Below are 24,437 nucleotides of genomic sequence, written 5' to 3'. Positions count from 1 at the left end.
GCAACAGTTTGCTAGCCCTGTGCTTGTCTACTATTCAAAGGCATCCCATACAGTATTAAATGCTCATGGTTTATTCTCTAACTTGGCAGTGAGATGATCAAGACACCAGAACAATTATTACTGAGCTCTCGACATCTATGCAATATGCTGCTCAGGGGCTTCACTTGGGACTACATTTAGTCTGGTCATCTCCATATACACCATGTGAAGCCATCCAAGACACAAAACACTGGCTCAGAGCTTAACACGCGTCAGCTCCTAATGGAGATGTACAGTGCTCACCTAGAGCGGAAGTTTCAATTTGGTTTCAATCCAAAGGGAACTTAATTCCTATATACCAAAGCCACTCTGCAATGAAAACCAGTGTTTTTAATGGTAAATTTAATATAGGAAGTGTGCTTTGAAGATATGCTACTGCTCAGAAAACTAAACATGACTATAAATGCGAAGCCTATATGCATGCTACTGAATCAAGCATCTGGTCATTGCAGGCTGTGGAGTTCAGAACATAATCAAGCAGCCAATAGACATCTACTTTTGAGTGACTTGAACTGCTCTCTGTACTGACTGCATTCACTAGACCTCACTCAGCTATAAGAGGAACCTAAAGGCACATACAGAACTTAAACGTAATTTGCCTTAATATCACCCTGAACACAAATTAGCCTTTCATACTCGTAATACAAGTCTCAAGAATGAGTCTCTATCCCTCCTCTTCAGAAATATGAGGATGCAGTTTTAAGTATCATTTTGATAACTGTATTGAGTATTCAGAGAAAAAAAACTAAAATTATTTTTAGTGCCACGTTCCATTTAGCTCTCTAACAACACCTTGTGTTCTTTAAGGTTGTCTCTCCACAATTACTCTGATAAACTTCCCTTGAAGTGTTTGTTGGCACAAGTTCCCTAACTACAAATGAATTAGAACAGCTTATGGGACCTTTGAAAGAGCCGTCTTTCATATTACCTATAACAAAGCCTACTGTGTTACAGCCACTTAATTGTGGATTTCTCATGACTAATAAATACAGTGTTCTTACACTTGAAAAATCTTTCCAGACTCCTGTAGTGAAATTACCTTGAAGAACTGGTAAAGTAATGCTTTCTGATATTCATTAATATGCTATCTCAATGATCAACATGACTTCTCAAGCACAAATTAAGAACAACTCACTGAAAATAGTCCTGCAAACATTACGCCTGTTAAGTGAAGCATGGAGCTGTAAGGTTGTTCAGTTTCCTATGTTCCTTTAAGTGTTTCTCTAGTTTTTTGACACTTAAGCTAAACGTGTTTGGGAAGAAGGGGCTCTACTCAGAAATCACACTGCATTTTCAGTTTCGCCTGCAGATCTCCCTGGAGGAGCTGTCCAACACGGGGCCACAGAGATCCCCGACCACAGCACAGACAGACCGTAGGGCAGACATCAATAAACTTCCTATTTTCTGCACAGGTTTTCAGTTAAGGGAGATGAAGAACACAAAAATGATGTCTCCAGGAATTCAGTGCCAAGTAGCATGAATACATTAGGGATAGATGTAGGCATTCAGAGGACAGCCGTGTTCAATTTTCTTTCAGTGACACTTCAAGAAAGCATATTCACAAAATCCCCAGAGTTCTTCCTATATTTTAAGGGCAGCAGCATTTATAAAAGTTAATTAAAATTCCTTTGACACCAACTTTTATTGATTCAAGAGTCTGTTGGGTTTGGTTGGGTGGTTGGTTTTGGGGGGAAGGAGGGTGTTTGTTTTGTGGGGTTTTTGTTCTGGGTGGTTTGGGGTTTGATTTTTTTAGAATCATTAGGATAGAGTTTGGCAGGGGAGAAAATTGCTTGGTTTTCTAGGAGGAGCTCAGAACTGTATAACTTTGGAAAACCATGAAATTGCATGAACTTATAAATTCTAATAATCCCCCCCGTGCCTCATCCTCAGGCGTCACAGAATCAGCATCAGTCTGAAACATCTGGTAAAGTAAAATCCTAACATACCAGAAACTCTGAGTCCAGGAAGACATGCATTCCCCAGCATCATGACTGTTTAAGCAACAGAACTGTTCAAAAGTAAGTGTTCTGATAATCATTAATTATTTGAAGTGCAAGTAAAGACTGTTTAGTCTTACCTATTGTTTTCTTTTTATTCACTGCACTGTCTGCCTTATGCCTTTTCTGCAAGGAAACAAAAGATTTAATTACATCTCATTACATTTCATTACAGATTGCAAAAACCAGAGCTAGAAACATGATGAACTGCAAGATGATACACTGGGTCATTTTTGCCTTTACATTGTATTTTCTTTTTTTAAAGTCACACAGATCATCTAAATCCAAATGGTTTGTAAAAGAATATAATATACTTTTAAGTGAGAATCCCCATGTTGGATGTCAGGCTCAAACACCAATCAACGGCAAAAAAAACCCAAAAACCTGTCCAAAACTGGGTTTTGGAAGAAAAACAAAAGGAACAATGAGAAATGCTGTATTTAGATGACAGCTGCATTATACATTTTACGTGCTGTTTGTTTAGATTAATTTCTGAATTATTTTATTCTTCAGAAGTTTGCAAAGCAGAAAGACCTCTAATATAAACAGTATCCAAGCAAGTTAGTGGGGATTTTCCCCAAAGCAGTTTGCTCTAAATTTACTTCCCTCCCCATTTTTAAGACCAACTTAGAAGGCCACATATCTGTCAGGACTCTACAGTGTCTTTCCAGCCAGGCCTTTTTAACTGAAGCACGAATAAACAAGTTTGAAGAGGTAGAAATAAGTTTCCTGACTTCTACTGTTTCCTTGTTCACAATCTATAATGAAAGCGCTTAGATTTATCTCAATGTGCTACAGAAATTGTAGTCAAGTTTAGAGCTTTGAAAGTCAAAGAGTATTTTGCTGCTCTTCAGCAACAACCCAAGAGATTTCAGAAACACATAGCTTCATAGCATATTGTAGTTTTTTTTGAACACATTGTCTTTAGCACAGCCTTCCCCATAGTCATACTCACATAGTCTTCTATGATTTCTTTGATGCCAGCAACTGTTAAAATAAATAGCAATGGCACCAAGGTGGTATATCTTCCTGTTGGAGAGACATCTGGAATTTGCTGTGAACAGAAGGAGAAAAGATACTCATTTTATATTTGTATTTAAAATTAGTTTGTAGCAAATTTAGAACTTTATGCAAAGCTCTCAGAAGAGAGAACGCAAATCTTTCTGATTTGTGCCTCACTGACATCCAATTTCAGTGGGCAAACTAGACTAAGCTCACAGTAGGTTTGAAGGAACTACAGACATAAAGTTAGAAGACAAAGTTGTTGTACCTGCCTTCTACGCTATTTCTCCTCTCTTCCTAAGAGGAACATTCAGATGATGCAATTCACCTGGAAGCAGTGATAATGTGGACTATCTAAACAGCAGTTTCACAGGAATTCACACATGCTTTTCTCAGTATGGGCAATAGCTCCATGTTTTATAATATTATTTCTTGGTTTTACTTATGAAGAATAAAAGTAACTTGATTTTAAAAACTACATTGAAAAAAGCCTAAATTGCCATCTAATTTCAATTATGAAGTACACGCCTCATTAATATTACTATGAAAATATGTCTAAGAAATTCTTCACAGTTAAGCACCACAACTGAAACAACTTTCACTGCAGTACAATTTCATTTTATAACCAAGACAAACCAGTAAAACAATACCTGCAGTAAGGCAATGAAGAGGAAGAATGCATTTGCAGCTTTTCTTATCTGCTCATACAGGAATCGAGGTAGAAATGTCACCACACTGTACTTAGCTGTGCTGCAGGTTAGAAGATTTTTATTTTAGTATTTCATTGGAATATCACACACGGATTATGACCAAAAAGTTTCAGGTAGGCTTTTAAAAGCAAAAGATTGCACAGTTAAAGATATATACAGAGAACATGGAGAAAGTTGCCTGTGTTATGAGGAAGAGCTCTACCAAATAAGAGATATCACACAGACCTAGAAGGCTGACAGTCCCACTTTAATCAGTGGTGCATTTATTATTGGATGAACTATCAGATAATTTACTATCCACACCCAAACTTCAGCACCATGAACAGGTGATCTTTCACTTCAGTTCCAAACACTTGATCAAGTGCTTACCCCTCATCAAAACATGGAATTTCAATGTTGGGGGAGGCAGAGAGCTAACTATGGGAGATATCAGAAGTTTTTAAAAATGCCTCATTTCCTAGTTCAGAACCACTCTACATTCAGTGATGAATAATCCTCCAGAAAAATACACACTTTTTCAGATTAATCTCTTCTGGCTACTTTTCCTGGGTAGTTATCTTAATATTTCTTCTACCTTAAAAACAGAAGTATACCGCACTAACTAGTTTCAATTGTCTACGTAATTTCTGGTCTTCCTCATGTCAAACCCATGATGGTCATCTATACAACTTCAGGGAAAAAAAGTGTCCAAGATGACCTAACCATTCAGTTTTTAAAATCAGTTGAATAAGTGACCCCCATGCTGTCAAGTTACCAAAACCAACCTAAAAAGGGATTAAGAGTCTTGATCTTGCAAAGTTCTTGCTTTCTGAACACATTAGTTACAACCCAGTCATCTACATGCCTTCCTGAGACAGTGCAAGGAATCTCATCATGCTGCAAAACTTGTCTGAGCTGTAGAGTGACTGAGTCTATCCAGTAGTATGCAGTGTTCCATTATATGAGGAAAAAATATTTTTAGAGCAGAAAGAGCTGTACTTTCCCCCACTGAATTAGCACAGCACCTTCCCTGACTCCCCTGACATGCATCAGCATGAGTTGGAGTTTAAAGAACTGAGTGATTGCAGCTGTAGTTCAGGTGTCTTCCCCCAGACGCTGAATCTAAGTTCTGCAAGAGCCAGACAGAGTTTGTTTGGAGTTTTTTGTTTGCTTGCTTTTATTTTTTTTAAAAGAAGTCTTACATTTCCAAGGAACTGAGAACCCTAAAATACTCCTTCCAAGTAAACAGAAAAATTGTTTCCTGAAGCACTAGTAACACAACTTTGTGAACACAGGTAAGAAGTTGTTTTACTGAAGTTTCCCAGAAGTGTCAAGAGCACCTTTCCATTAAGCCTGGTCCTCTATTGTGAGATGCTTTTCTGGTTCCCTCCCACCAATAAGTCTTCCAGATCAACTGAAACCCATGGCATTACTATGTAGAAATCATAAAGGCCTGGTATAATCAGATACTTTATCTACATGATCTGCCTTTCACAACTGACTGCTATAGATAAAACTCATACTACAACCTTAATCCACAAGCAGTTATGTTCAGTAGAGTCCTCATATTTGTATGTACAAGGTTAGATAACTGCATTCTCCAAGACCACCTATTTGTTTTAACCATTTTCTTCTCCTTCTCACCTTCCCCATCCCCAACTCCAAGCCATCTAACGAGATACTACTGCATCTTGCAGAATCAAACACTAACAAGAACCAATATGGCACAATTTGTTACACAAAGCTCTATTTTGTACACTAGAGCAGCATCAGTGGGGCAAGTTAAACAAAATGATCAATTACAAACCAATGAAGAACTCATCTTACCACCTAGTTTCCTCTTCAAGAAACTACAAACCCCCAATATGTTTGATGCAAATCAGTAATTACTTTAACTGGATCTCTAAAAAAGGCAACATGACAATTTCTAGCACTACAGCCTATAGACTTTTTATTGCTACTAATGCTCAGTAGAAACATGTATTGAAATACTCAGTGTGATATTTCACAGAAGTTTCAGGTGGTCAGACTTCAACATAGATTATGCCAACTAAGTGAAAATTTGCATCCAGGTTTAAAGCACATAACATAGTACAGTTACTGTATAAATGAAGTTACTTCCTTGAAATGCTACTAATTTCTTCCAACTAAAAGTATTTTTTGTTTTAAGCCACGTTTGCTTGGTCTCATGAGTAATAACCTTCTTTTAATACAGAGCATAAACACACATCTCAGAAGTACCTTGTGACAAAAAAAGGGTTAATCAAGTTAACAGTTTAGACATACACATCAATTCCTCAAGAAGTACTAGCTAAAATCAAGCATTGGCAAATTTTGTATCAAAATAGTATCCCCCTGGATACCACAGAGCTATAACTATATTAAAGCAAAAATTTGTCTGACAGCAGTCGAGCTGAAACATTTATTAACTTTACAGCTAACTGGTCCAAACAATGTTCTTAATCTAATGATTGTGTTAATGCCAACACAATAAGGCTCTTTTGAATGAGCTTTATACATACTAAATCACTCTGTATTTTGCTGCTTAAGTAACAGATGCCTACAGAAAATAGGTACAGTTCTACTTAAGAGTTCTAATTAGAGAGGGGTATGTTACCATGCAGACCAGGAACAGTTAATCATGTGTATGTAGAAATAGCAGGTATGTTATTACTCAAAAAGAAAGCTTCTTATGAAAAAGCTAACTAATGCTCTAAGCTGGGCAGGAATATTTGATTAATTTGGCTGTGAAGAACAGCTCTCTAAAGAACAAATACAATACTTAGAAATAGGTTTGTACTCCCTCCCAACAGATAGATGCATTGTATATGACTTCAGAATAATCAAAGCTCAGAAAAGTTAAAATCTACAGGTGAACAGGTAGAAAATTTAGGCAGCTCACTCATAGCCTAGTTTTGCTCACTAAAAGATAAATACTTGCAAAGATTAGTCCTCCAACCAGCCCCAGAGACATCTTACCTTCCAAGAAGTGCCTGGTACCCAACTCCAAGAACATCAGGTCTGCAGCTCACAGAACAGATTGCGGCAGCAGGAGGAGGGGAGCACACGCAGAAAACCAAACAAGCTGTTTTTTTTTCCTAAAGTAACTGTTGTTAACTACACAAATCTTACTTAACTACAGAAGTTTGATGTTTAAACAGGTGTGCAAACTTTAGAAGAGATGTCTCCTCTGTATCTGCAACTGAATTCATGCAAGTCATGTTTCAAGTTAGACCACTGTGCAAGGCCGGAAGAACACTACCAAGCCCTGTTAAATGAGTTTGGATATACATCAGTACAGCTTAAAAAGAGTCTGGCCCCACTGTTTCTAGGGCAATGCAAAGGTTTTTCCTGAAAGCAATCACGGGATCGTTTGAAAAAAGTTAGTGTCATTCACATACAGTAACTCACTACCACGCTAATAAACTACCAAGGATTAGCTAGTTATTTTGATAACACTCAAATGAAAAGTAGCAAACAGTGCACCAAGAAACTCAGCACTAGTCTTCCAGTATAATTCCTTCATTTACTAACATGGAATTTTTGCATGACAACTCCCATAGTTGCCATTTTCCCTGTTCACCAAAACTTTTCATAAAGTCCAATTTTACTCTACTGAATCACCCCTGAAGAGGCAAAGGCTGCCAGTAATTGAGGCAGAGAGGTTACTTCCTTGAGAAGTGTATGTATGCTGGCAACGTGCAGCTGAATACAGCTCTACGTTTTCTCAGACAGCCATCTACAGCACTTCCACCCCTTCCTTGAGAATTTAGATTGACAGCTCCAAGATGAACTTCCTTCAGGCTAATCACGATAAAGAAAACATAACCTCCTTGAGGTCTCATTTCCAGGGGTGTTAAGTACAACAAACCATCCTTTCCTAGACAGCATTCACCCACAGCTATCCACTCCACAGTTCACTTACTTTAAATACTCTCAAATCAGACAGCTGAAGAATGAGTATTGCTTGACGTTAATGCTTTTAACACACATCAATTCACAAGAACAATTACTAAGTAAGCCAGGCACAGACATCTGAACCACAGCAGAGGGGCTGGGCAATTAAAGTGAATGTTAAGGTCTAACTCTTCTCTCACCAAACAGGCTTTGTTTCAATTAACATGTACAAAAGATCAGATGCCCTGTAACAAAGAAGGAAGAAGAAAATAATAAACCAAGATAGATCATCTTGAATTAAGGGCTCAAATACTGTCTCCAGAGGAACAGTGTGTGTGTGCTAAGGTCCAGCAGGCACATGACACTTTTCATGGCAAGACTGACATCAGCTTCAGAGGTTCTGCTACAGCTCTCAAGTACAGAAGCAGTATGAATACAAGCTACCTCCAAGACAATAATCATTGCTGTGGAAGGGACAGCAGCAAGCTTTATGTATTTCAAAGGATATTTAACTACATTAATGGCAATTATTACACTGGGTACAAAGAAAGCTCATTCATAGGAACATCTCAACAATGCTGCCATGCAGAATACTTGGATTTTTAACAACCTAGCCAGTGTCACAAAGTTTTTAGCAGTTGCATGTTTATGATAGATCATCTACATCCTTGAACATATGAAAGATAGTGTATTTTGATCATGAAACTCGCTGAAGTAAAAAAAAAAAATCATCTGTTTAAAAATTCCCCAAAGAACATATCATGAAGGCTTATAAGAACAGATCACTTGTATGCCTATGCAATGATTACTGGTTGACTGGAAGTGAGGTCCTAAACAACCAGTGTTTATTTATTATAGCAGGCAACAATTTTTGCCTGAACCAATACAGCCCCCAATGTAATTGAAGAGCCTTGCTCTCCCAGAGGGATCCTGGAGACTACAGTTCCTGCAGAGGAAGACTCCAACCAGTAAGGTTTTCACCACTCTGTATATGGCCTATAGCTTTCTGTCAACTAAGAAAAGGCTATGTGGTGCTTAAATACTTGAGACAGTTTGAGACAGACTCTGAGCTCAGGTCAGAATACAAGAGTATAGAAAGAGCAAGACTTGCTCCTGCACAGTAAAAAGTGCAAGACTTGAATCCTACAAGATATTATTGCTTAAAGTTTGCCAGAATAAGGCAAAGAAGCAAGAGCCATCACATTATATGTGTTGCCCAGCTCTGGAGCAGCTACTGTCCATAGTTCAAGCGCGTGTTTTGTTTCTATTTTTTTCCTGTACTCCCCTACAGTTTCTCTATAATTACAATGACATCTTACACATAGAAGTTGATATATTCTCAGAAGATAAAACAGGTCATAACTTTGTTTAAAGGACATTCTTCTGTCTAGCTACTGAAACAAAACCTGAAACATTTCCCAAAGCTGTTGCAATACTGCAGAAGAGCAATCTGTTGTCCTAAGTTATCCACAGAGACAATGAAACCAATAGGGAGCATTCAAGTGTATTAGAATTAATCCATTTTAAACTCAGCAGAAAACACTTCTGGCAGCTTCAAACTGCAGTGCCCAGTAACTTGTGAAAATTCTCACCAGGCGGACAGTTTTCATCTCTAGGACCTCACCACTTCCCCACATGTTTCTTAGTGCAAGTATTCCTTCATTTACAGGATGGGTTCCTACCAAAAGCAACTAAAGGCACCACTGCATGTTAGAAAGACTTGTTCTTCCCCTCCTTTTTAAGAGGACAAACTGATCCCATCTTAGAATCTCCAAGCCATCTTTTCTCAAAACTTATGATTTGGGGAGAAAAAGATTGTTTCATACAGATTTAAAAGACTTGGGACATATCAAGTCAGCCCAGCAATTCCTCTGCAGGTCAAGTTCCACCACAGGTTTTCTGTGGGCCAGAATGATTTGGGTCTGCTGCAGTAAGACAATGAAGCTCTTTCAAAGAACAACTTACTTTCAAATAAAATTTAAAACCTCATACATAACCAAATGGAAAAAAAAAAAAGCAGTAGACAGCTAAACCACTGAGGTTTAGGAGTGTTTCACACAAGAGGAAATCTAAATTAGCACAGACATCTCAAAGATGATGTTCATTACCATAAAATAATGATGTAAGAATATTAATATTGTGTCCTACACCAAAACCTAATAAAATGGCAGGGTGGCAAGTACAATATTAATTGATTACTGTTGCTTCTGCTGGCAAGTAGTGTTATCCATCTTAACACACAAGTCCCTTTTCAGAAGCAAGATGTTTAGGCTGACAAACCCAGCTTGGTTGAGCTATCTGCACTTCCTCAGAAGCTGCATCAGCAACAGGGTTATCTTCAAGTGCTTCATTTTGGTTGTTATCTCTGTATAGACCATTGTTAAGACAAAACTACATGAAAATTCATTATGAACTGTTGTCCACTGAAGCATGACAGTCTTGTTACTCTCTAGTTCAGTAACATCAACTTCTAACCACGTAATGATTTCTCCAAATTTCTAACCTACTGGGGCAATTTGGCACAAGACGCTGTATCAGCAGGACTTCTGCCATACATAGCCAGTGAAAGGCTGCAAGTACTAACGTAATTGATGTTGCCAAAGCCAGTATTACTTCCACTAGAAAGGCCTCCTACAGTAGTGCTCATGGCAGTCTTAATACAGAGCAGGCATTAGCAGAACTGCTTACGCTCAGTTTAACCTAAAAACAAGACCTCGTGGTCACATTTAATAGAACTGATAGCATTTTTGCTTCTAAATCCTGTACCCTGGAGGCTTTTCCTAAAGCATGCAAACAGAAAGGCCTTTCCATTTGTTCTCTATTCATGCAATCCCTACAGAAAGGGGAACAAACTCCTGGCTATTTTTCAGTAATGAATACATTAGACAAAGACTGTTTAGAAACAGCACTAAAAGCTCTGTAGGCACGATATTGTTTCAGCATGGTCTGATATTGTCAGGTCATCACTATAGAAATATGCCCTTGCTTTTTAGTAGCCCTGCTGGCAAGTACAACTCAATAAAATAGAGCTGACTGGAACAGTTAACCTAGAAATACCACTGTCTAATAAAGGAAGTTTAGTACCACATTTAGTTACTATGCAAACCCAAAATAGGCTTCCCAGTAAACACACAGCATTGATATGAAGGTGACTAGAAAAAAAGATATCAAAACAAGTCACACATGTTAGCTAGCCGTCTAAAAGGCAGAGTGCTAACTTCAGTTTGAAAGCCATTATTTAATTCCAACTGTCACTACAACTTAAGCAGCTATTGTTCTAGTGACAAGCAGGGGGGTGGTAGAAAAAATTAATACTTACATTTCTCTCAAAACTGAACAAATATCTTCAGTCCACAGAAACTATATAGGAAGCAGTTATTACAGTTCTTGAGCTCTACTGAAATTAAGAGAATTTATTACTCTTCTACCCTTTTCTACAGACCACCAGCAGTCAAACAAGCGAGGTCTGTAGCACTGAGCAGAAGGTTATACATACAACTGTAAACAACAACAGACTTCAGAAAGTGTGATTTACTGTACAGGCCACCTTTAAGTCCTGAAAGGCACCTGCTCTGAACCCACCTTCACTCAAACTACACAAAGAATCACCAAAAATATTTAGTCTCTTCCTGTTCACATATTCAGCTGGACAGAGATCACCAACGGTGGAGGAATAAGCAGAAATGCAGAATCACAAGGAAATATCCACTGTTGAATATGTACCAGTATTAATTCAACAAATACATGGGAAAGCAGCTTTGTCTGCATGAAGTCACACTGCATTTAAGCTTTGGCTCCCGTGTCTGAAAGTCATTTAAATAGTGACTTTATCTAAAAGGAGGAAAAAAAGACCCAGTTTAATTCTCCTGCTGTGTTGCTACTGCTGATACATTAAATCCATCATGATGCCAAAAAAAACCCTGTTTCAGGATGCCAGAGAGCTCAGCATGCAGCAGGTGGAAAGGCACTAGAACTCACATCTTCTTTGATCTACATGTTTCATCTAGGCAAAATTTAACAGTTTAATTGTCCAGGGGCTCTGGCCCTAGGAATAGCCCACTAAGACCAAAGATGCAGCAACTGCAAATACCTTGGCACAATCTGGAAACATAATATCAACACCAAGCATACAATATCAGTTACTTCTAGTGAGTTTTAATGGCTAAAAGAATCCTCCTATAACTGTATCCAAGTCTCTTCCACTGGGATAGATAATGGTATCAACAGCTGCACTGCAGGAAAATTAAGTTTTTGATTATTTACTACAAATACATAACATTGAGTATTTCTTTTCAGTCAGTAACAGTATCTACCTAGAACTGAAAAGAGTTAGAGGATTAGTTTGATACACGATTAGACTTGTACCAGTCACAATATAGCAATACATCCCTTCTTTGCAGAAAAGCATTTTGGAATTCTTTAATCAGGCAAGCAATCTGTTCACATGACAACAGAAAAGATTTTCAAACGCACCACATACACTAGTACAAATGGCCACAGCATCTGAACTCTACCAAGAATAAACTGAACACAAGCAGGGACAGTTTCACCTGAAGAGCAAAGGTGCATTTTAGTGCAAGAGGAATGCTGGTCTACAGTGTTAAGCGCAGATACGTGCACTTGCACGTAGCAGACTACCACTGACATTTTCAACTACAGATCATAGCGAACACTACTTGGGATATTCATGTTACAAGGGTCAATACTAATTGGCTAGTGATACCAGCAACTCCTATTTCAGCAGCAGGGACTCATTATGCACCAGTGAGAACCTCCCCACACATTTAAAAAGCATTGACACCTCTAAATTACAAGTGGCTTCTACAGTACTTATTTGCAAGTCAAGAAAGCAATGCACTTTGCTTCATTTAATGCAACATACAGCTGAAATTAAAGAACAACTCAGACTGCGCCTACAATTTTGTCACCAGCAAGCATCCTGCGGACACCAATGGGACACTCTTGGACTATAGATAAACAACAGCCAGTTTAACAAAGGACTTGAAGCACTACTAGAAGCCTTGGTACAGTCTTCAGTGTTAAATTCCTAGTGGTGGTGCTTCTGCCTTATGAAACAAGAAATTAATTCTCACCAGTTTGCTTGAGTTCTAAGACCCTGTACAGTTTGGAAGTGAACACTGAAGGTTTTTCAATTATCTTTTTCTAGCAGAATTTAACTTTTGCCTGTATGGAAGACAAGTCTCTGGACTGAAGATTTTCTAGATATCAGAATGCATCTTTCAAGACCTCCCCAAGAGATCAAGCCACCAAATTCTGTTCTGATGGGAAGCTTTCAAGAAGAACATTAAAGGCACACAAGTAAAATTCTGTCCTTCCTAACTGCTGCTCTGCCCCCACCTTCCACTCAAGCCACATACCAAGGCTGAACTCGGAGTCCTGATTCACATATGTCAGACTTGCACCAGGATGGACCACTAGGCCTTGAATATAAGATTATTATGTAGAGCAACAGTTACAACAGCAACTGCTATGTACTTGGAAAATTTGGACACAATTATAAATTTCCTTAAAGTTATTTCAGCACCTTTGTGCTTCCTGGATCAAGAAACCAGAAATTCCAACTACTTTTGCATCATTAACACATGCAACAAAAAAGGGACTCAAATCACTTAACTGGTGGTTAAACTGGAAGAAAGTTTCAGTGCAGTACTGTTATACATTCAGTATAAGCCACTGATAGATTCCTGTATTAATAAGAAATATCAATGAATTGTATTTACATGAAAACCAGATCTGTAGAACATTCTCACTTTAAGAAAAATAGACCAGTCTTCACTGAGTATATAGTTGGAAGAGTATTCATGCCATTAGCTTGGTGATCTCAGAAGTATTGACACAGCATTCAAACCCCTATCATCACATCTCATTTGTACCCCTGTGTTTTTACAAAGCAATAGGTAAGTTTGTTTTCACACTATGAAATAAAGACTGAGTCACCTCCACCACCATTCAGATAACCACATAAATCAGACCTAGTAATAACACCATTCAGATAATCACATAAATCAAACCTAGTAATAAACAGCTGTGGTTTCAGCAATTAGGCAAACTCAGGTAGCAAAAAACCCCACCCTTTCAAACCACCAGACAATCTGGCACTTCTACTAAACAGTTATTTTCATGCTGCTGATCCACTACACAAGTGTACAAACTACCATATCGCTCACACTAAATCAAGCCAACAGCAGAAGAGTTAAGGGTTGGAAACGTTAATGATCCGCTATCATTTTGCTTTTCACACTTGAATTAGAAATAAAAGCCAGTATTTTGAAGAAGTGCAAAGAAAGCCTTTTCCCATAGCACACTGGAAAGAAACAAACAAAAAAAAAGCTGTCTGGGTCTCTGTAGAAGCCTGACTACTATCTCGCACTGTCTGTAGCCAGGAATGTCTTAGGTTTATGACAGCTGTTAGTAGACTTCAATCCCTAAATGTAGAATACCTGAGAGTAGATTATAATTACTGCCTTTAAGTGGCATAGAGCTGTGTACAGAGTGGCTCGAAGTTTTCAGAACATAAATGTTTCATTTCTTACTGAACTAAATGTACAGAAAAGCTCCTATTAAACAGACACATATTTAAGTTATGTATATTGAACAAGTCAAAACAGGTACTAGTTAGCTTCCATAAAAGCAAACATACTTAATACCATGACTGCAGCTGTGTTGCACAAAGTAATTCTGTTTATGACATTTTTCTACACATTTCAAAGCTTCTAAAATGCTTCAGCTGAAAATGGAACATCATTTACCTGTTATTAAAAAGGTCCCAAGAGTTACACGCACACAAAGTTTTCCTAACTGAACACAGTAGAGATGAAAATAGCTTCTAGTGCAGGTAGAAAAGGTATGTTCCTACAAAAGAATCACTGCTGCTGCAGTGTGATACAGAATGACAACAGCTATATACACACACATATAAAGGACCAAAGTAAATCTAGCCTACAAAGTTTTACAGCACTAGGTTTTGAAATAGTTTGTGACAATATTTGAAGAGCATAAAAAAATTTAGCCACTGCTCTCCAAGTTCTTATAGTCTCACTTATTTACACCAGAATGCCTGGGGAAAGCAGAAACAGTTCTTCCTTCTACATCCTCATGATTTAAGACTTTTGGAAGTGTTAGTGCCATCTTGCCATCCACTTAGCTATTGCAACAGCACTATATACTATTTAGAAGTGGTATAAGGGAATTATTAGTTTTGCTTAGCTTGCTCAAAGTTAAAAAGCATTTCTACTTATCACTTTTTCCCTTTTGCTCCCACAATCATAGGAACTCACTTTTAACAGTGCCTCTCTCCCAAAAAAGTTCAAAAGCTCAATATGCTTAGAGTATTTTGAACAAAAAGCCGTACTACTGACCTACCTTCCTCCACTCTCTGCACCTCCATTTCTTACTGCATGTTGCTTAGTTTTGAGCAAGCTATTCCACATTACCCCTTAATTTGGAAGAATTCCTATGAACATTCACAAGTTGTTACTTTTCAGAGAACCCTTGATGACTACCAAAAAGATGAGAGTCAGAAGTCACATGATTTACAAACATCTCCTCAATTTAGTTTTCCATAAGCCCTTACGTACAGGTGTTTATCTGATTACACAGTGCCTTGGGCTGTGGTACACCGATGCTTCCCACGGAGACAATACATCTTCAAATCCAATGGCATGGAGAAATCCAGAAGCTGAACACAGTAAGAAAGTCCAAGGGCAATACAGAACTGCCTCCAGAGAAATTCCAATATACGTAAGTCAGTAAATAAACCACCCCTCACACTCCATACAAGGCACCCGTACTCAGATGTTACAAGCTCAAGTCGCCTTTGCCTTCATTCTCACAGGGCAAGGGAAGAAAGCTAATCCAGCGGATGAAGAGAACACAGCCAAAGCCTGTCAACCCTTTCAAGTCAGAGAGATCAAAGCTTTTTTATTAAACAGCAGCAAGTTTTTATAATGTCAACTTAATTTCCAAGTGACACTAAGAAGCTAAGATCCCTAATCAGGTAATGCAAACATCTCTACTGTCCCACTACACTACCTGCATTTTGTCCTATCCCTCACACACACCAATATTCCCCTCATGACTTAAGCTACCCTCATCAGGATGCAAAGCTGCAAAAAGCTACTGAAAAACCTTTACAGCTACCAGAGGATGGCTTCCAGCCAGTGAGTTGGACACAACAGCTCTCAGGTGTTGGTAACAGGATTATCAGGAACAAGGTCTTGGTAGCAGAGTCATACACTACTTTTTCATATGATTAAGCCAGATGAGAACAGAATCCCTTCAGGAATACTTAAAACTACATATTCTGATAACCCTCTATTCCCTGCTTCTGCTCTTCCTGCTTTACAGAAAGACAAGTTGTCCATCCACAGAAAACAGTTCAACTCACCTTATAGTCAGTCAAGGAGAAATAAAAGTGAGAAAACATCCAATGTTACTGCCTATGCAGAAAGACCAAGACAGTAAGAAAATCTGTCATTTTCACTGCTCCTAAACCATATACTTTAGCAGACAAGTATATAGTAAGTTGAAGTTGAGGAGAAAATCCTGTATGAGTTGCTGCACCACCTGGAACACCAGCATCCTTCCAGCAGATATTCTCAGTATTCCCCTTAGTAACACACACAATAAACCAGCTCGTGGAAAACATCATTTCAGCAGCATATAAAATTCCTCTCTCTTCACAAAGGCACTCATTGTGTAAACCGTTCTTTGCAACAATAACCCCAACATCTGCATTAACAGAAGCCTGCTAAATAACACTCCTCCTCAGTCATGACTGGAGCCATCTGTTCACCTAGCTAACCCCAGGCAAGTGTGGCAAGCACTGCCACAACTTGCTTAGGTTAATACCTCCCCACACTCCATGTTTCAGTGCACATTATTTGTGTTTCCAAACTGCAGTAACACCACCTTAATCATACCAATAGCAATCTTAAACACACACACACACACCCCAAAATGAAAGGCTTCAAATGCCAAAGAAAATTCTCTCTGGCCTACAATTAAAGAACAGAAGTGCACCATAGCCTTATATACATGGGGATGTGTGTAAAACCCATATTTATTCTTGTCCTGCTAAGACTTACTTTCTTCCTTTGTATTCTACACTTTTTTAAATACTTTTCTAGTTATTCTTACAACCAGATACTACTTTTTAAGAGGACACTTCATGGAGTTTACATAGTGGATTCTATCCCAATCTCACACTAAGTTTTCATGGGTTAGCCCTTGTGTCCAGGAGTACTAGGTTAGGTCTCATTTTTCTAAAACTCAGCAGACCTACTGAAGTGAAGACTTTTTCATGCATCTTATCCATGCAGCTCTACAAGCTCCCAGCTCTCACTACTGTTGATACAAAAAGCTCATCCCTTGCTGCTGCCGGATCCTTCCTCCCTGTCTCTCCTCCCCAGGGACTGCCAGCCAGATCCCGCTGTCCACTGCAGTCCGCAACCCCGTCTGCCTCGGCAGACATACAGTCGCGGTGAAACCACGTCTGGGCAGGGACGGGAGGCAGGGAGAGGGACCAGAGCCCTCCCTGCCCACGGCTGAGGGGCGCGCAGGCTGCCGCCTGGGAGGGGAGAACCGGGGATTGCTCCGTACCTGACCCAGTTGTCGCGGAACTTGCTCTGCTGGGGTTGGTTCAAGTAAATCGTGCGGGCTGGTGCCTCGTCCAGATCCGCCGAGGACGTGGCTCCGGACATCTCATCATCCGCCTTCTTATAGCCCGAGGGGGAACAGACAGGTCCTGCAGGGAGATCGCAGAGGGCAGGCGGTCAGCGACGGGCCGGGCCGGCAGCTCCCGGGGCCGCGGCAGCTCCCGGCGGGGCCGCGCCACGGGGAAGGGCCGGGGGCGGGCAGCGAGCGGCAGCGGCAACGAACACACCCTCCCTCCCCGGTGTTCACCGCGGCGGGGGCTGATAAATAATGGCCGGCCGGGGAGGGGGCGGCGGGGCCCGCCCGGAGCCAGCTGGCAGCGGGAAGAGCGCGGGGGTCCGCGCCCCTCGCCCCGCCCCAGCGCCGCGGGGAGGGGCGCGGGCCCCGCGCCGGCGGCACCGGCGCAGCCCAGCTCCCGCCGGGAGTCGGCTGGCGGGGGCCGGCGGCCGGTGCCCCCCCCTCCTGCAAGCTCCGGGGGCCCCGGCGTGGGGTGGGCCCCGGCGTGGAGTAGCCCCCGCGGTGAAGGCGGGGCTGCGGGCGGGCTCCGGCCCGTTGGGTTCGGCGGGGCTCCCCGCCCGCCCCCGTCCGAGCCCAGAGCCACAGGCACGGAGCAGCGCGTCCCTGCGTGCCCAGGCCGCGGCTCCGCGGGCATGGCACGTTACACGCGCGGCTGCTCGGCGAGCGGCCTTCGCCTCTGGCCTTACCCAGCGAGCAGCCCGCACGGTAGGGCCGCGGCCGGCAGGGAGCCTGGCCTCGAAGGTAAGGCCCGGGCTGAGACCGAAAAGAGCAAAAAACATTTTGCTTTACACCGACCACTTCAAAGCCGAAATACTTCACTTTAAGTAATTTTTCACCTGCAACTGGACTGGGGTGAATTGAGTCCTATGAAGCATTGTTTAGCTTTGCATTCAAAGAAAGCAAAAATACGAGGGAAAGGAGCTGTCTACTCTGTCGAGCCTCAAAACATTAGCTAAGTTGTTGCACAGAGATTTATTGCTTTCCCCTTCCACTCTGAGCCATGGAGACAGTTTACACCACTTGAGCTGTAAATATATTAGGTAAGAACAGCAGCTTATGAAGTAAGCCATGGATTTACAAGGTAGTCTGGGTGCCTCTAGGCAAGAATAAGACAACTGATTTCATAAGAATCTAGTCAAGGTGTTATTTTACCATTATTTGAAAAGATCATTCAAAGATAACATGGAGAAGCCAAATCCAGCAGCTATTTCTGATTTCTGTACAAAGCTAAGATGATACCACAAACTGATCTGATCAGACAGTGGCTGAAAGGACTCTTTCAACAAATAGAGGAGAGCCCCCTGCAATTATGTCCTTAACTACAATTTGAGAGAAAAGCTTCACTAATACAACCTTAACATATCAAACACTAAATTTCTCACACATCACCAGTACTTGTCTTTTTTAAATGGAATATAGGCCTAAACTGACATCCTACTCTTTCATCCCAGACTTCACAAATAATTGATTCTTTATTGCTAGTGCAAACAGGCTCTGTATCCTCTAGCCAGGAGCCACTGGAGGGCAACATTACCCATTCATCTTACAATACAGTCCAGTATCCAAAAAACTGCAATGCTAGTAGCTTGCCAATAAAGCTAGTGTAATTAACAAGATAATATGCTTTCTACAGCACTGTCTCTTGCCCAGGGCAAGTGCTGCACATGGTGAATCCATACTTTGCAAGCATTAAGCTGAACTTGTAAGTGTGAGGCTAATGAATTGATTTTCTTTCTTTTCAGTTGCCACTAATTCAAACAGCAAAAATCCGCCAACTGGATAGTGTTTACTCCGTGAAAAAGGACAAATTCAGAAAGTGAAATATCTAAGACTACACATTATGCAAGATTATGCCATTATAATACTATATTAGGTTACTCAGCCTAAAGAAGCTTGCCACAACAGAGGACCACTCAACCTTGCTGAGTGGGTATTTTCCCCTTCAGAAGACAGAGCTAAGAGCACTACTGGATACTTGCTGTTCTTTCCCATTGATTTCAGGTTGTGTAACCGCAAAGGAGATCAAACAACAGTACTCTTAAGAGCATTAAGTGCAAGGAAGCAGCTTTCATCTGTTGCCCTAGTCAGGCTCCAGAACAGAAGTGCAATTATTCTAGAATAAACATGCTCTAAAAACTGTTTTATCAAAGACCTATTTGTTTCACTTTTCCATGACTACTCCTGATGCTTGAAATCCTCCTGCTGACTAGTTCTCTTCACTGCCAAGTATCATGAAGCTGTCCCACAACATTAAGGATTAACTGAGTCAATACATCTAAAAGTTCAGAGATATTTAGGTTTATTTAATGCACTACACTCTTGGCTGCTCTCTAAGATAGGTGCCCCAAGGACAACAGCATTTGCCTTACTCTTTAGATGCACTGAAATATTTTCAAAGCAGACTTGTGGGAGTGTAGAAACAGTTATACTAAGAAGGTTTTCATTTTTCAAAGTGGCTCGAGTCAGCTGCTTCAACTCTTACTGGAATAAGCCCATTTTGGAAGATTATCCAGTAATCCTAGCCATCAGGAATGCCTTCCACCTCCCTCCCTTGTTACTAAGCAGATCACACCCAGAAGTCTGCAGACACAGTGACCTCTGCTACTGGTTGTAGATGCTCTCCTTCCCTGCATTCAGAAAGGTTAAGGAGCCCTCAGCTTCTGAGGCACTCCTGGTGGGCAACAGTCCCAAAGGCTACACCACCTTCAGAAGGCATCCCCCTCAAAGCCCTGAGAGCAACTTCACCTCTGCTCTTTGTTTCAGAAAGGCTATGGATAAATACAGCACAGATTTGACCACCTCCAACAGTGGAAGTCTGAGCAGCTCTTACTCAGTAATGTTTACTTCCCTGTATCCAAAGGGCTCTGACTCATTGACTTCACTTTAGGGCATACCAACCTCTCACTCAGGGAAGGTTTCTCTCCCACAAAGCCTGCATCTTCTGTTATTTGCCCAAGGACTTGCAATATGGCCATGCAATTTATCTTGGATAAAATTATTCATGCTTCAAGTAGCATATTAATGGTAGACCACTGTACCTCATAGCCTGTTCATTTGGTATGTTTAGCTACATCAGATTTTGGATCTTCTAACTATATTGTTCTTAAGTCTGTATCATCTCACACCTACATCCTGTATACAGATGACTAAACTCATTCTAAGTGTCATGTTTAGAAGTCAAGACTATTTGATTAAAGGAAGCTGATTGTACAAGAATAACCTCGCATGGTTTGGTGTTCTAGTAGGGTAGCTCTCTTCACTTGCTGAAGATGTCGTCTCTGCTCTTATCTCCTGAGCTTTGCTGTTGGTCTTCCTAGTCCTCTTCCCAGTATTCCTCCTCCTGCTCCCGCAAAAAATAATAAAATCCATCACCAATGTCACGCTCTCAGCTTGGTAACTTGTGCTTCAGGGAGAAAGGAAAGCAGAATTTTTGTACTGATCAAAAGTTGTCAGGAACAGAATCAAAACATGTCATTAAGTGATTATTCCCACTCATCTTCAAGAAAAAAAAACCTTGAGAAGTCTCAGTCAACTTGAGTAGAGCAGAAAACATCAAAAAAGTAACCAGAAAAGCCTGACATTAAAAAAAATCTCAGGGGATACATGCAAGCAGTCTATCCACAGGTATGCTGTGGAAGTATAAAGAGCTAGTAGAGCAGCATGATTACTAGAATAAGACACTATGATTATTACCTGTTTTTATGGAACTTAGATCCTTATGGAATTTCAGTAGTGTCCAATACATCTGGCTTCAACTCTGAGGCATGAGACACTTACTGCAGGAATCTGTTTCCCACTGTGCTTTACAAGTTCCATGAGTCAGACTTGAGTTATAAACCCCCTCTCACAAAGCCCATTTGTTTCTTCAAGGCTCTTACTTCACACTATTTAACAAGTTTATTTTCTAAAAAAAGATGGGATTAAGGCTTGACAAAAATATATCACGAGATTTTACAGCTTTCTCTTATCATTAAGAGAAACCAGGCTTGATGCACTGACAAATTCACATTGCATTTGTTATCACTTGAACAGCAACAAATTATAACTTAAACACTCTTACTTCACTGGGCCTGCAAAGATTATATTTTCCATGTGTATCTGTCTCTTTAATGTCTGCTCAGTAATAATCATATCTTCTCTTTGACTGAGTAAATAAAGTGTTGTGAATTCTGTAGTGTTTTTAAAGATGAGTCACTTGTGACCTCTGACAGTTGGCAAGAAACCCAAAAGAACTCTTACTGAAATTTTACCACTTTTCTCTTAAGTAGATTAGCCAGGTAGTTACCACTTCTGTTTGTCTTGGTGAGGTGCTTGATTGGCCTAACATGTGTTCCATTTTTAAGAACAAGTCATAATAGAGCAGTTAAGTACCTCACCAAGACAAACAGAACCACAAGCTATGAGAAACAGCAGGTTTGTAATGGACAAGTTCACTAGACATGCTTCATCATGTCAAGTTTAGAACCTAAAGCAATACTAAGGGAGCAATACTAAGGGTCACAGCCAAGAATCATGCTACTCATCTTGCACACTGGTTGCAGGACTAGGATCTAGTAGAAGAAAGGACACAGCTAAAGCAGCTGACCCCACTTGAACAGAGTTGGACTACTGTCTCCAGAGATTCCTTCTAACCTCAATGACTCTGATTCTAAGCTTAGACAGTCACAAGTCAAAGTTTAAGTAGCCAGAGTTCCTTGTTTCCCCCCAACTGTATTAAGAGACATTTGAAAGGCAGCTTTTCCTCAGAGTTTGCAAACTCAACATCTGAGATGTTAAGACCCATATTTAGAGAGGTGGCAGACAAGTTTGGACTTATGCCTTCACTGAAATACAAAGTTTGCTCTTAACAAGTCACCCCAGACTCACCATCACTTTCTTGGGTTAACATCCTCTTCATAGGATGACCTTCACAAACCAAGTACCAAAGATGACACCAAATGAGAAATTCTTCAGTTGAGAACTGTCAACAAATCTATATTAAGAATGACCTTGAAGCTTGACTAAGTGACACATTTTCACCTGAAACACATTCTTTCCCACACTATTTCATTAGCCGCCTTCACTGTTCAACAGAAACGCACTTGAAAATTGATCTAAAAGCACATAAAATTAAGAGATCAAACAAGCAGAGCACAGCACACTCTCACAGGAGATGTGGGGCATGAACTCAGCTACCAGGTCCTCCAGGAGTGCTTTGCTCCCACCAGAACTGAGGTACCTTCACCTTGAGTTACTACTGGTTCATGTGAAAAAACTTGGTGAACAGCATTAATGTTTTATTTTTTAGAAATTAGAAAAGTTCTACAGAGTTCAGCAGTGTAAGATTGTAGCCAAATATTCTGACACACTCAAGTCTAAAGAAAAGAAGTTCTGGAATAATTCATAGTGCAGCTTTCATTTTCTACTTCTTGAAGAATAATTTTAAACATGCTTCCTTCTTCGTAGATACATGACCTGCGAAGTAAAATGTCCTTAGATCATCTGCATGCTAGTACCAGGGTTCATAACAGCAACAGCCTTGAAGTTAAAAACTGCAGTTCTCTCAAGAACTATGCAAGAACTGCACTGCTTGAAGTTATGAGAGATATGACTCTTTCATTTGCTAAAGAAGCAGCAAACATGGCACATTATTCCTGCCCAGATCACATCCACCCTGTATCTTAGCAGTAAAGCAAGCTGCATCAAGAAAAGAAGCTATTATTGCTAAGTAATATATATTTAGTAGGTGGGCTTTTTTAGATCTGTTGTACTTCAACCTGTTTTCAAGTTCTGTAAACAGCACCCTTGATGTTACTAACATGCATCTTCCAGGAACTTAAAGCTTTCAGCAGGTATAGCTAAAGAGTCTGGTATTCAATTAACTTTCATCATGGAAACATGAACAGTCTTGTGAATTTTAACAGGCAGTTATAAAACAGAGGGGAAGAGGATACATTTCCTCAGCTTTCCCAAGGGAGTTCCTCAGGGTTTGTGGCCAACTAGAACAGGCCCTTTACTAAAAACAATTTTTCGTATGTGATAGTAACAAGTTTAAGATTTCCACAGGAATGCAAGTGGTGAGTAAGAAAAAGGAGCACAGAGTAAAGTTAAGTCTATTTTAGCCTAGCATTTCACTAGCACTGAGCATCTGCTCTAGTGGCATCTAATCAGGTTGGAGGGCAGTTACCTAAAAAGGCCGTAGTGCCAGTTCTACTAACAGTAGAACTAAACATAAGCAGCAATACTTTAGTATTTTTAGAGTGGAATACTAACATTCTGTGCTTCAGTGTAGAACAACAAGGAGGCCGTAACAAATTCCAGTGACAGAAGATGGTTGCTAGCTACATGAGAGAACACATGTACGCAACCTTCCGAGTATCATCTGGAAATGCTTGTGACACCGGAAGCAAGAGCTATCCCCTCCATCTCCCATCATTCCAGGCATTAGGAACTCTGCAACAGGCTTTTTACACTAATAGGATGAAATGCTTGCCACTGTGCAACACTAACAAACTTGACAACAAATTAGTACAGTTAGGTGCATTAGCATTTCAGTAACTGGGTGACTACTTAGTCAGATCAAGCCCCTCCAGTTACCAGCTTGTACAGTAAGACACACCAGCAGCATTAATAGGCAGTCCCAGGAAAGGTACTGTTTTTCTTACAGGTTAGAGATGATGTAAAACAGAAAAGTTGGAAGTGAATTCAGTTCTGACTCTCTACCTGGTAGGTACATTCTCCAAAAGCCTGTAATAGTTGGTTTGGGTTTTTTTTGGTTTTCTTTTTATGTAGTCAAATCTTCCAGCAGAACTACCAGGATACTACAGAAGCAAAACATCATATTACAGTTCTTCCACAAGATCTTATTCTTAAAAGGTTAACCTGAATCTATGTCTGCCAACAGCTAACGCTATAGTGTGAAGATCTTGTGTTCAGGTCAAGCAACTTGAGTGCTATGGAACAGTCCTACAAGTCCAGCTCAGGACAGTGAGACTTAAAGCTAGCAGATAACTCCTCTGTTCAAGTCAGAATACAAAGAGACATCCACACCTTTGTAGCAGATGTTTTAAGAGATGCACAGCAAGGAAGAGAAGCTATTTTATGCACAGCAGAAAAATCAGATTAGAAAATAGGATATTTT

At 40.3% G+C, this 24,437-nt stretch overlaps 1 protein-coding gene across 3 annotated transcripts in view; it reads right to left on the bottom strand.

Moving 5' to 3' along the window:
* The window catches only part of ATP8A2 (ATPase phospholipid transporting 8A2), a 353,217-nt gene that overhangs the window by 290,985 nt on the left and 37,795 nt on the right, over positions 1-24,437 (bottom strand). For all 3 annotated transcript variants that reach the window (XR_012622101.1, XM_074815984.1, XM_074815985.1), the window contains 4 exons: positions 17,246-17,390; positions 3,689-3,788; positions 2,992-3,090; positions 2,117-2,162 (listed from right to left, as the gene is read on the bottom strand). Coding sequence is in view for 2 of the 3 variants with exons in the window: in XM_074815984.1 (XP_074672085.1) it covers positions 2,117-2,162; positions 2,992-3,090; positions 3,689-3,788; positions 17,246-17,390 (390 nt within the window). In the remaining variant the exon portion in view is untranslated. The remainder of the gene's footprint in view (positions 1-2,116; positions 2,163-2,991; positions 3,091-3,688; positions 3,789-17,245; positions 17,391-24,437) is intronic.

Source organism: Strix aluco, chromosome 2, assembly GCF_031877795.1.
Source record: "Strix aluco isolate bStrAlu1 chromosome 2, bStrAlu1.hap1, whole genome shotgun sequence".
Taxonomy (NCBI): Eukaryota; Metazoa; Chordata; class Aves; order Strigiformes; family Strigidae; genus Strix; species Strix aluco.
Note: the sequence above shows the minus strand (reverse complement) of the source record. Positions and strands in the feature narration are given on the sequence as shown.